The following is a 12861-nucleotide window of genomic DNA, read 5'->3' on the forward strand; positions in this document are numbered from 1 at the left end:
GCATTCACTGAAAATCTTTTGGGGTGCAAGGAGCCATTTTGCTTTTTCAGAGCATTTGTACTTCCAGTTACGTTGAAGCCCCTTATATTTCCATTGACAGGTGACGGACCTGAGTGGGGACATGCTTTTTTTTCTGGATATGTTTGACGCTTTCATTGGGAACATTTTACATAACGTTTTGGATCACATTTATCCGGCACTCTACAATGAGCACTATAGGGTTTCTATCTAAGTTTCTGACGTGATTCAGATGAAAGCTCCGAGGGATCCATTCACTATAGTGAGGAAGAATAGCTACTCTAGACTTCTCTGCCCTCTGTTCAGTGTTGTCCTTCTTTTCAGAAGTGCACAAAACTGTGGTCGACGGCACTTTTATGCACGACTAAAAAGATGGAGACTGTGGTCCACAGTGCCTCCATCTGCCTCATTATAGGGAATCTTCAGCCGGGGGTTCAGTTTATTCACGTATTTCAGAGATTTACATGGAAACCCCAGTGTAAGTGCTCAGCATAGAGCGCAGGATAAATGTGATCCGAGCCTTACTGCAATCTTTGGGAGGCAGATTGAACAAATCAATAGCAGGTGAAGAATTGGTTTTATTTATTTTTTACATCAGTCCTCATGCGATATAAGTGATTAGATGACTTTATTCTTCGATTACAGATTTATATCGGTTGTTTATGTTTGGCTGCTGTCACACACTAAAAGAAAAGTTTTTGCATTGCCATATTTTGAAAGCTATAATTTTTCCATATGTCTGCTGTGGGATCTTGTACTCACTCAGGTGAGACAGGAAAAAAATAGGTGACAGATTCTTTAAAAAGTCCATGTGGGTTTATTTGCTTCTTAAACCCGGCAGCACCAACAAAAGGTTCACGGCCTTTAGAGCAGGCAAAACAACACAAATGTCCTTAGCCGGATTCTTCTCCCTCAGACCTGTGGGTACACAGGCTGGCAATGTCCAGCACGCAAGCTCAGTCTGGAGCCTCACACACAGGAAGGCTTCTCTCTCCCTGCACACAGACCATGTACCAAACAGCCTCCATTATGTAGGCTGTAACCACACCCACAGGTGAGCTATGTGGATAGCTAGACCCACCCATCTGTCATATCTACCTACAACATGCACTGCGCATGATCTAACTAACTTCCTAGTGTCTGGTGACCCAGATGCCGTCATGACATCAGGTCATCATAGCAATGATCAGGCTCCCATCATGACGTCGCAGGGACGCTGATCCAAAGGCAAAGGGGCTTCCTTCCCTCTGGCTGCTTGCTAAATATTCCATGCAATCGCAGCATTTAGGGGGTTAAAGTGTCAGAAACAGTGTGGGCACCACTCTTGGCACTGAGTGTCCGTATCAGCTGACACCTGGCGGCGATCACAGGCGCATAAGTTCTGTGAGTGCAAAATCACCTGGATATATCCACATGTCCAAGTTTGGTAAGTTCCTAGCAACCTGGACGTATGGATAAGTCCAAGGTCATGAAGGGGTTAATGGTGTACAGCTAAAAGCAACCAAGGAAAAGTAATAAAGAAAAATAAATAACAGATAAGCATCTACAGTGGGGAAAAGAAGTATTTGATTCACTGCCGATTTTGCAAGTTTTTCCATCTACAAAGAATGGATGGGTCTGTAATTTTTATCGTAGGTACACTTCAAGTGTGAGAGACAGAAACCAGAAAATCACATTGTATGATTTTAAAATAATTCTATTGCAATTTATTGTATGAAATAAGTATTTGATCACCTTTCAATCAGAAAGAATTCTGATTCTTACAGACCTGTTAGTTTTTCTTTGAGAAGCCCTCCTACTCTGCACTCATTAACTATATTAATTGCACCCGTTTGAACTCATTATCTATATATAAGTCAATCACACTCCAACCTCTCCACCATGGCCAAGACCAAAGGACTGTTTAAGGACACCAGGGACAAAACTGTAGACCTGCGCAAGGCTGGGATGGGCTACGGGACAATAGGCAAGCAGCTAGGGAAGAAAGTAACAACTGTTGGCACAATTATTAGAAAATAAAAGAAACACAAGATAACTGTCAATATTCATCGGTCTGGGGCTCCATGCAAGATATCACCTCGTGGGGTAAGGATGATTCTGAGGAAGGTCAAGAATCAGCCCAAAATTACATGGGAGGACCTAGCCAATGACCCGAAGAGACCTGGGATCACAGTCTCAAATGTTACCATTAGTAAATAGTAACACACTATGCCATCATAAACTAAAATCCTGCAGGGCACACAAGGTCCCCCTGCTCACGCCAGCACAAGTCCAGTCTCATATGAAGTTTACCAAATAATTCAATTTAGTCAAGGAAATATAAATTAATGTGTGAACATATATTTCCATTAAAAATTAACCTTTAATAATTTAATAAAAAACACCAACCCAGTGAAAAAAGGTATATACCCAAAATATGCAACCTAATAAACTGACTTGCAAATACCCTACACTAAGGGCTAGTTTTACCTATTTGGCCCTAATGCTGCTGGTATGATAAATATATTTGCTTAAATCTGATTTTGAAGGAGTTTAATTCATACTATTATTTGTCCCCTAAATCACTTGTGATGGTCACCCATTTAGGAGATGCATATGAGCCCATTTGTCAAATTGATCACATGGCAAATTATTGCCATTATGGAGTTCTAATCATGAAATTGGATGTTTTTTTTTTATATTTTGCTGCCTATTTAGAAACCCTCTGGTAAATTTTAGTGATTAGTCTAAAATTTCTCTTCATTTCTGTATTATTGATAAATTGTTTTCCCACCTATATCTAAGGGGTTGGAATAGGGCAGTGAGGGATAGCCCACGGTGAGTGGGGGCACCAAAATCGCTCTTTAGGGTGCCAACCTCCACAGTTACAGTAGGTAGGGGCAATCTAGGCCTAGGGTATTTTCAGGTCAGTTTATCGTTAGGTCGCATATTTTGGGTATATACCTTTTTTCATTGGGTTGGTGTTTTTTATTGAATTATTAAAGGTTAATTTTTCATTTGAAGTTTGCCAACGACTATCTGGAAGATCGAGATGAGGCATAGGAGAAGGTCATGTGGTCAGATAAAACCAAAATACAATTTTTTGGTATCAACTCCACTCGCCGTGTTTGGAGGAAGAAGAAGAATGAGTACAACCCTAAAAACACTGTCCCAACCGTAAAGCATGGTGGAGGAAACATAATACTTTGGGGGTGCTTTTCTGCAAAGGGGACAGGACAACTGCCCTGCATTGAAGGGATGATGGATGGGGTAATGTATCACAAGATTTTGGCCAAAACCTCTTTCCCTCAGTAAGAGCACTGAAGGTAGGTCGTATCTGGGTCTTCCAGAATGACAATGACCCGAAACACACAGCCAGGGCAACTAAGGAGTGGCTCTGTAAGAAGCCTAGCCAGTCTCCAGACCTGAACCCAATAAAAAATCTTTGGAGCGAGCTGAAACTCAATGTTGCCCAGCAACATCCCCGAAACCTGAAAGATTTGGAGAAGATCTGAATGGAGGAGTGGGCCAAAATCCCTGCTACAGTGTGTGCAAACTTGGTCAAGAACTACAGGTAATGTCTGACCTCTGTAATTGCAAATAAAGGTTTCTGTACCAAATATTATGTTCTGTTTTTCTATTGTATCAAATACTTATTTCATGCAAATTAATTATGTAAAAATCATACAATATGATTTTGGGGATTTTTTTAAACATTATGTCTCTCACAGTTGAAGTGTACCTACAATAAAGAAAAATACACACCTCTCCATTCATTGTAGGTGGGAAAACTTTCAAAATCAGCAGTGTATCAAATAATTACAGTAGTGTTCAAAGTAATAGCAGTGTGTCCAAAAAATGAGTTAATAACAAAATGTTTATACTAGTTTTTATTTCCATGAATTGGGAACATTGTACCCTGTTTTGTAATTCAAACCATGAAGAGACAAGTACATAATTTTAACTACTTTATCCAAAAAATTAACATTGGGCTGTTCTAAAAAATAGCAGTGTCTGCATTTGTCTTTACAAACTCACGATATGTACTTTTTTGTGGATTTAGCATTCCCATGAATCACTAACATAATATTTAGTTCTATACTCACAGTTTTTTAGAACTACTTCACATCTATGTTGCATAGAGTAAACCAACTTCTGGCACCTGTCAACTGTTATTCCAGCCCAGGATTCTTGGACTACATCCCACAATTGTTGGCATTTGCTGTCTTTGCCTCAGAAACAGCATTTATAATGTCACTCCACAAGTGTTCTATCCGATTAAGGTCCGGGGACTAGGCTGGCCACTCCATAACCTCAATTATGTTGGACTGAAACCAAGATTTTGCTCATTTATTAGTGTGTTTAGGGTCATTGTCTAGTTGAAACACCCATTTCAAGGGCCTATCCTCTTCAGCATTAGGCAACATGACCTCTACAAGTATTTTAATATATGCAAACTGGTCCATGATCCCTCATATGCGGTAAATAGGTCCGGCGCTATTGTAAGAGAAACAGGCCCGATATCATGATGCTTGCACCATTATGCTCCACTGTCTTCAGAGCGTACTGTGGGTTGAATGCAGAGTTTGGGGGTCGCAGATGAATTGCCTGTGGCCCTTGGACCCAAAAAGAATAATTTTACTTTCATCAGTCCACAAAATGTTTCTCCATTTCTCTTTAGGCCAGTTGATGTGTTCTTTGGCAAATTGTATCGGCTTCAGTACATGTCTTTTTTTTAACAGTGGCACTTTGCAGTGACTTCTTGCTAAGGGATTAGCTTCACGCCGGTGTCTTCTAACTCTCACAGTACTCACAGGTAACTTGAGACTGTCTTTGATCATCCTGGAGATGATCATTAGTAGAGCCTTTGCCAATCTAGCTATTCTTCCATCCATTCAAATGGCAGTCTTTAGTGATGAGCGAGTATACTCGTTATTCGGGTTTCCCCGAGCCCGCCAAAATACTCGGAGACCACCTGAGCATGCTCAGGGAAACCCAAGTAACGAGTATACTCGCTCGTCATCACTAATCTTCCGTTTTCTTCCATGTCTCTCTGGTTTGGCTTTCCATTTTATAGGATTGGAGATAATTTTAGCTGAACAGCCTATTATTGTCTGCACTTCTTTATTAGTTTTACCCTCACCAATCAACTTATTAATCAAAATACACTGTTCTTCTGAACAATGTCTCAAACGACCTATATTTCTCACTTTTTCAAGGAGAAATGCATGTACAACATGTCCTGGCGTCACAATTATGTAAGTGCCACCTGATTCACACCTGTTTCTTCACAGAATGATTGACCTCACTAACTGAACTCTACACTGCTATTATATTGAACACACCCCCTTTCAATATTCTAATACACAGACTCAAAAACATGCAGATCATGGATGTGAGTCTGGTGGTTTTCTTAGAATTCACTGTACCAACTGTTAAATTATTTGACATGTGGTAATATAATTTATACCAAAAACATTCATTAATCTGGTTAGTCATATGGAACTGCTATTATTTTGAACACCACTGTATTTTCCCCACTGTAAACTGATTTACATATGACTTTTGCTCCCACAACTAAACATTTGCTTTAGATTCATTCCCTAATGCTAATATAACTACAATTAAGAGAAAACACTCACAAGAGTTTGATTAAACAAGGCTAGATTCTTCTGCCATTCATCGACACGAGACTTGATGGGTCCAACATAGCGAGAAGAGGCAATGGTTGATATATTTATAGTGCTGTCATCAAGAAGAACCTGCAAAGAAACATGTCTTATCAGTAATGTTACAAAGCATTTTTAACACAGAATTAAAAATCTAAGATCTTTTATTTGTCTCATATTAAATTAATATGATTATCTCATATAATTTTCTAAAGGCATTATTTATTTTCAACAATGAATGTCAGCTTTATCAGAGTAAATAGCTACAGAGATATATTATTCAACAGAACAATTTAGAACAATTTTACGCCTGATAAATACCGTAATTAAAATTTGCCTGTTCTGCATACCAATATATGATCGTAAGGGCTCATGTATACAACCGATTTTCTCATCCAACTGGTATCCGTTGTTTACATGATAGCATTCCAACCACAGATATTCTATGGGGCTTTGCTAGCACATGTCCAAGTTTTTTCCTCGGACTGAGTGGCCCATGAAAAAATTGTAGACATATCTGATATTGATCCAGGTGTTGGATAAAAATCAGCAATGCCAGTCTGTGGGTCCGTGGAAAACATTTGACTGTACTTGAATGACATTAGAGTGCAGTATGATTTTCATGGACTGACAGAATGGAGAAGATAGAGAACTTTTTTTTCTCTCCACAGCCTATGAAAAGTGATTTCACTCTCATCAAACTCTTATTAAAGTCTGATCAGAATTAGTCAGACCATTTTTCTCAGACGTGTGACCCTACACAAGTAGAGAACATTATATGTTTTCCACTACAATAAATAATAATAATTTATTTACCCTATGCATCTAACCATACACTAAACCAGTGATTCCCAACATTGAACAAGCACTCCCAGAAAAATGTCCTTTATGTTGCTTATGTACTTAAGTTAACAGTGTCATATAAAGCTGAAGGCTGATATCAAAGCAACCTGGGATTCCATAACACCTCAGCAGTGCCACAGGCTGATCGCCTCGATGCCACACCGCATTAATGCACCAATTGATGGAATAGGAGCCCAGACCAAGTATTGAGTGCATTTACTGAACATAAATTTCAGTAGGCCAACATTTTGGATTTTAAAATAAATTTTCAAGCTAGTGTTATAGGGTATTTTAATTTATATGAGATAAAGACTTTTGGGTTTTCATTGGTTGCAAGCCATATTCATCAACATTAACAGAAACAAACATTTGAAATAGATCACTCTGTTTGTAACGACTCTATATAATATATGAGTTTCACTTCTTGTATTCAAAAACTGAAATAAATTAACTTTTTGATGATATTCTAATTTTGAGAGAAGCACCTGTATATTAGAGAAGAGGAGATAAAACATTTTTCTGGGAACGTTGTTAGGAGTCCTCAAAAAAAGCGTCCCTTTGAAAAACCAGTAGACTACTGCATAGACCGTCACACAGTTCCAAGTGCACAAAACACTAAGGGCTTGTTTCCTGATTTGAGGAATTTTTTTTAAGTCAGTTTATTTTTTTCTTGTGGAATTCATTGATGTTTTTTGTTCCAAAATTATCAAAATGTCTCACACGGTGCATGAATTTTGTGCAAAGTCAAAAATTGTCTTTTTTTCTACCTTTAACCATTTTTGTGACTTGGTAGTGCAAACAGTCACATGTTTTACAAAAGGATGTAAAATTTATGCAAAAAAAAAAACTTCATGCATAAATGAAATTAATCATTCACAAAAACGGATGATTCAATTGGCAAATATTTTTCATTTCATTTCAAAGCCATATCACAAATTTTCTTCATGACAAACAAATACAGAAATAGATTTCAAATATTCACTGCAAATGACCAATAAAAAGATTGTGAACAGCACTAGAGACACTGTACAGCGTGGAAAAGATATGAAACAAAACACCTTAATGTTTCTGGGGTGTGAAATCACTTTAGGAGGACTGGAGTACATTTGAGACAAATTTTGCAACTTTTCTAAAAGTTTCAAATGACGAATTAGGCGAAAATATCTGGAAAGCCCTAAACAATGCCCACATTGACAAAATGTCTCAAGTGGGGTACCACAGGGCTCTGTCCTGGGCCCTGTGTTGTTCAACATCTTTATCAATGATTTAGATGATCAGGGTATACTGATTAAATCTTTTTGAATCCTTTCTCTCTGCTTTAGTTTTAGCTATCCCTCCTATCTTTGTGTGATCAGCAAATTTAAACAAACAAATTTTGGACAGCAACTAAGATAATGGTTTTGAACAGGGAGAAATGTAAAGTCCTATATCTGGGCAAGAAAAATTAAAAAAGCCTTTACAGAATAGGAGGAATAGGGCTAAGCACATGTGAATAAGACTTGGGTATACTAATAAATCACAGACTGCGCATGAGTCAACAGTATGATGCAGCAGCATAAAAGGCAAACACAATTCTGGAAGGCATTAACAGAAGCATAGAGTCTAGCTCACATGAAGTGATTATCCCTCTCTACTCCTCTTTGGTCAGGCCTCATCTGTAATATTGTGTTCAGTTCTGGGCACCATATTTAAAAAAAAAAAGATGAACAAACTGGAGCAAGTTCAGAGAAGAGCAACCACAATGGTGGGTGACTGGTCTGCAAACATTATTCTATGTGGAACATATATAGTGAATTTGAAAATGTTTAGCTTGGAAAAGAGAATACTGAGAGGAGACTTAATGGCTGTCTACAAATATGTCAAGGGCTGTGACACAGTAGAGGGATCAGCTTTATTCTCATTTGCACATGGAAGCATGAGAAGCAATGGGATGAAATTGAATGGGAGAAGACACAGATTAGATATTAGAAAAACTTTTGTCAGTGAGGGTGTTCAATGAGTGGAACAGGCTGCCATGAGAGGAGATGAGTTCTTCTTCAATGGAAGTTTTCAAACAGAAGCTGGACAGACATCTGTCTGGGATGGTTTAGTGAATCCTGCATTGACCAGGGGGTTGGACAGGATGACTCTTGAGGTCCTTTCCAACTCTACGATTCTATGTCGCTATTATTCTATGATATAAACAAGACTTCAGAAAATATGCAAACTGAAAGATTAAGTAAAAACCTATAAAAGGCTGCAAGGCATCAAAAACTAAAAGAAACAGGCACAAATATAATAAGAAATGGTGCCTTAAAAGGAATCTGTCAGTAGGATTGTCCCTCTTAAACAGTCTATATGGGCATGCAGGTCATAGGAAGTTGAATAAAATCACACACTCTTCTGTTATACGTAAATAAGCTTTCCAGTTTATGGGCCATACACTGATCTGCATGAGAATAAAGAGAATATTTTACATGAAGGGGGCATTACCAGTATGATGTGCAATGGCCGCTCTCTGCTCTCCTGATCTCACTGCAGAACTGTGTGTGACTATAACTGACACATCTGCAGGTTCCTCTCAACTTCAGCTTCCATCTCACAGGGAGACAAGGTTGTAATGTTATTAGAATACAGCAGAATTGTGAGAGATACAGCAAATGTGTTTGAAAGAAGACAAAGTTGAGCTTTACTGTTTTGTGTTAGTTACCTGTCTCACACTGGTAACTCCACCTTTTATACGTAATAATCTCTGGAGGCAGATTCATATACAGATCAGTATCCAGCCCATAGCCTGGAAAGCTCATTTACATACAAAAAAAAACATGGTTTTCTCTGGAATAAGATCAGATTGCATATATCAAGGTATCACTTTATTCAGCTTCCCATGAGCTACATGCACATATAGATGGCATTAGGGGGGTTGATCTTACTGACTGATTCTTAAAGGGACTCTGTCACCTGAATTTGGCGGGACTGGTTTTGGGTCATATGGGTGGAGTTTTCGGGTGTTTGATTCACCCTTTCCTTACCCGCTGGCTGCATGCTGGCTGCAATATTGGATTGAAGTTCATTCCTGTCCTCCATAGTACACGCCTGCGCAAAGCAATCTTGCCTTGTGCAGGCATGTACTATGGAGGACAGAGAATGAACTTCAATCCAATATTGCAGCCAGCATGCAGCCAGCGGGTAAGGAAAGGGTGAATCAAACACCTGAAAACTCCGCCCATATGACCCAAAACCAGTCCCGCCAAATTCAGGTGACAGGTTCCCTTTAAGCTTAAAAACAAGTGTTAGCAATATTTACTTCAAGATAACTGCATGTGTCATCCCATATAATTGTGGTTCTGTTTTATTAATTTATTTTATTTAAATACCAAAAGAGTTTTAATACATAGTTATAAAAAATCCCCAAACAATCCAAAGTACTTAACATACTTGGGCTCTCTTCTAATTTAGGACTCTCAAACATGCAGTCTAAAGGATGCATACTGGAACTCCTGAGATATCCTTTGTTATTTGTACTATGTACAAACAAGTGTGTTGCTCCCTCTTTTTGAGCTGGGTATTTCATCTATACAGCTTGCTATGGACAGGTGTTTGAACAGTTGGGATTGGGTCCTGCTCTGCCCCATCTATTTTGAGGTCTGCTGACAAAATAAGAAGTTTAATACTAGACAGAGGACCGTCCTGATTGGGAACACCTTGTGGTGGTATGGCTTTTACGCATTTTTAATCAAAACCGTGTTATCTAAATACCTTATGTTATATACACATACTATTACTATTACTTACTACAGGGTATAAGCTAATTTTGTTTTTATCCTAGGTTTTGCCTGTTTAAGTTATGCTGACTGATCTACACATTTTCACTTAAGGGGTTGTCTATGACTTATATATTGATAACATATCCTTTCTAAATATCATCAACATCAGATCAGCAAAGTACCTACACCTGGCACCCACACATGCAGTTTTAGTTAATTACATAAAGTATGAACTTATTATTCTAACTCTGAAATCGTAGATGGAGTTATGTACATAGTAGTGTCAACCCCACCTGAATATCATCTGTTCCACCAAGAATGAACACATCTTTAGAATCTCGGTGTGGGATAGCAGTAAATTCGGTAGTTTTCCAGGAATCCTCAACCTTGATAAAAAATATTGTCACAAAGTTAATAAACAAATAAAAAAGTCAAATCAAAACCTGCACTTTGGAAAAACATTACTCACATAATAGGCAAGAGTAGAAATCCACATAACAAATGATAAGTACAAATCTAATTTTCCTTATGTTATAACCTGTCTCTAAGACATACAGTATAAGAAAATATTGATAAATCTGGCACATAGTAGCCAATTAGCAGAATTATAAAGTACATACTCAGCTTAGCTGTAAATCCTTTAGCTTCAAGCTTGAAGAACTCTTTATACTGTATATAAAAGCTTGAAGGCTTTCATATCACATGTGGAAAATCTCAGCAAAAGTAATGCTCTGAATAAACGTTTTCTATAATTACTTCTCATGTATTTTTAAGAGACTATGGTGTCATATCTGGGGTTTGTGTTCAGTGAATAAAGACAATCTTATTTTTTCATAAGGCCTTTTGGACGTAAATGAACAAGTGATTTTTCATTTTAGTCTTTTTGTATTTCCGCAGCCATAAAGTGCTGTCCTCTTTAATGACGCCAAGGTTATGAACTGATAGCGATCAAAGGGTTAAAGGGGGTATTCCCATCTCCAAGATCCTACCCCAATATGTAGTAGGTGTAATATTAATAATACAGTTGTGCTCAAAAGTTTACATACTCCGGCAGAATTTTTGCTTTCTTGGCCTTTTTTTTAGAGAATATGAATGATAACACCAAAAGTTTTTCTCCACTCACGGTTAGTGGTTGGGTGAAGCCATTTATTGTCAAACTACTGTGTTTTCTCTTCTTAAATCATAATGACCCAAAACATCCAAATGACCCTGATCAAAAGTTCACATACCCTGGTGATTTTGGCCTGATAACATGCACAGAAGTTGACACAAATGGGTTGGAATGGCTACTAAAGGTAAGATTCTCACCTGTGACCTGTTTGCTTGTAATCAATATGTCATAAAAGCTGAGTTAGTTTCTGGAATCCAGACAGACTCTTGTGTCTTTCATCCAGCCACTGACATTTCTGGATTGGGAGTCATGGGGAAATCAAAAGAATTGTCAACGGATCTAAGGGTAAAGGTAGTTGAACTGTATAAAACAGGAAAGAGGAAAGGGATACAAAACGATATCCAAGGAATTGATAAGACCAGTCAGCAGCGTTCAAACTGTGATTAACAAATGGAAAATCAGGGCTCTGTAAAAACAAAACCACGGTCAGAAAGACCAACAAAAATGTTGTCCACAACTGCCAGGAAAATTGTTTGGGGTCCAAAGAAAACCCCACAAATAACATCATCTGAAATACAGGACTCTCTGAAAACTAGCGGTGTGGCTGTTTCAAGATGCATAATAAGTTGGCACTTGAATGAAAATGGGCTGCATGGTTGAGTCCCCAGAAGAAAGCCACTACTGGGCAAATGCCACAAAGTATCTTTCTTAGGCTACGTTCACACTAGCGTTCGGCTAGTGTGCGTCGCGCTAGCGTTGGGTGACGCAGCGGCGACGCACGCGTCATGCGCCCCTATGTTTAACATGGGGGACGCATGCGTTTTTGTTTGTTGCGTTTTCCGACACGTGCGTCTTTTTTTACGCTAGCGTCGGACCAAGAAAACGCAACAAGTTGCATTTTTCTTGCGTCCGATTTTCGTCAAAAAACGACGCACGCGTCAAAAAACGCAGCGTTTTTGCGTGCGTTTGCACGCGTTTTTCGGTGCGTTGCGTCGCCGACGCAGCGGCGCACAACACTAGTGTCAACGTAGCCTTACAATACGCAAAACAGCACAGAGACAAATCTTAAAATATCTGGAACAAGGTAATTTGGAGTGATGAGACCAAAATTGAACTTTTTGGCCACAACCATAAGTGTTACATTTAGAGAGAGATCAACAAGGCCTATGATGAAATGAACACCATTCCTACTGAAAAGCACCGAGGTGGATCGCAAAAGTTTTGGGGATGTATGAGCTACAAAGGCACAGGAAACTTGGTCAAAGTTGAAGGAAAGATGAATGCAGCACGTTATCAGCAAATACTGGAGGCAAATTTACACTCATCAGCCCAGAAGCTGCGTATGGGATGTACTTGGATGTTCCAACATGACAACAATCCAAAACACAAGGCCAAATCGACCTGTCATTGGCTACAGCAGAACAAAGTGAAGGATAGGGAGTGGCCATCTCAGTCTCTTGACCTCAATATCATTGAGCCACTCTGGGGAGATCTC

At 38.8% G+C, this 12861-nt stretch overlaps 1 protein-coding gene across 1 annotated transcript in view; it reads right to left on the reverse strand.

The window, feature by feature from the left end:
* Positions 1 to 12861, reverse strand: part of DNAH6 (dynein axonemal heavy chain 6) — a 621891-nt gene that overhangs the window by 473136 nt on the left and 135894 nt on the right. Inside the window, exons 19-20 of the mRNA XM_069743176.1 lie at positions 10549 to 10641; positions 5640 to 5759 (exon numbers count right to left, since the gene is read on the reverse strand). Of these exons, the coding sequence (XP_069599277.1) occupies positions 5640 to 5759; positions 10549 to 10641 (213 nt within the window). The remainder of the gene's footprint in view (positions 1 to 5639; positions 5760 to 10548; positions 10642 to 12861) is intronic.

This window comes from Ranitomeya imitator, chromosome 1 (genome assembly GCF_032444005.1).
Source record: "Ranitomeya imitator isolate aRanImi1 chromosome 1, aRanImi1.pri, whole genome shotgun sequence".
In the NCBI taxonomy this organism is placed as follows: Eukaryota; Metazoa; Chordata; class Amphibia; order Anura; family Dendrobatidae; genus Ranitomeya; species Ranitomeya imitator.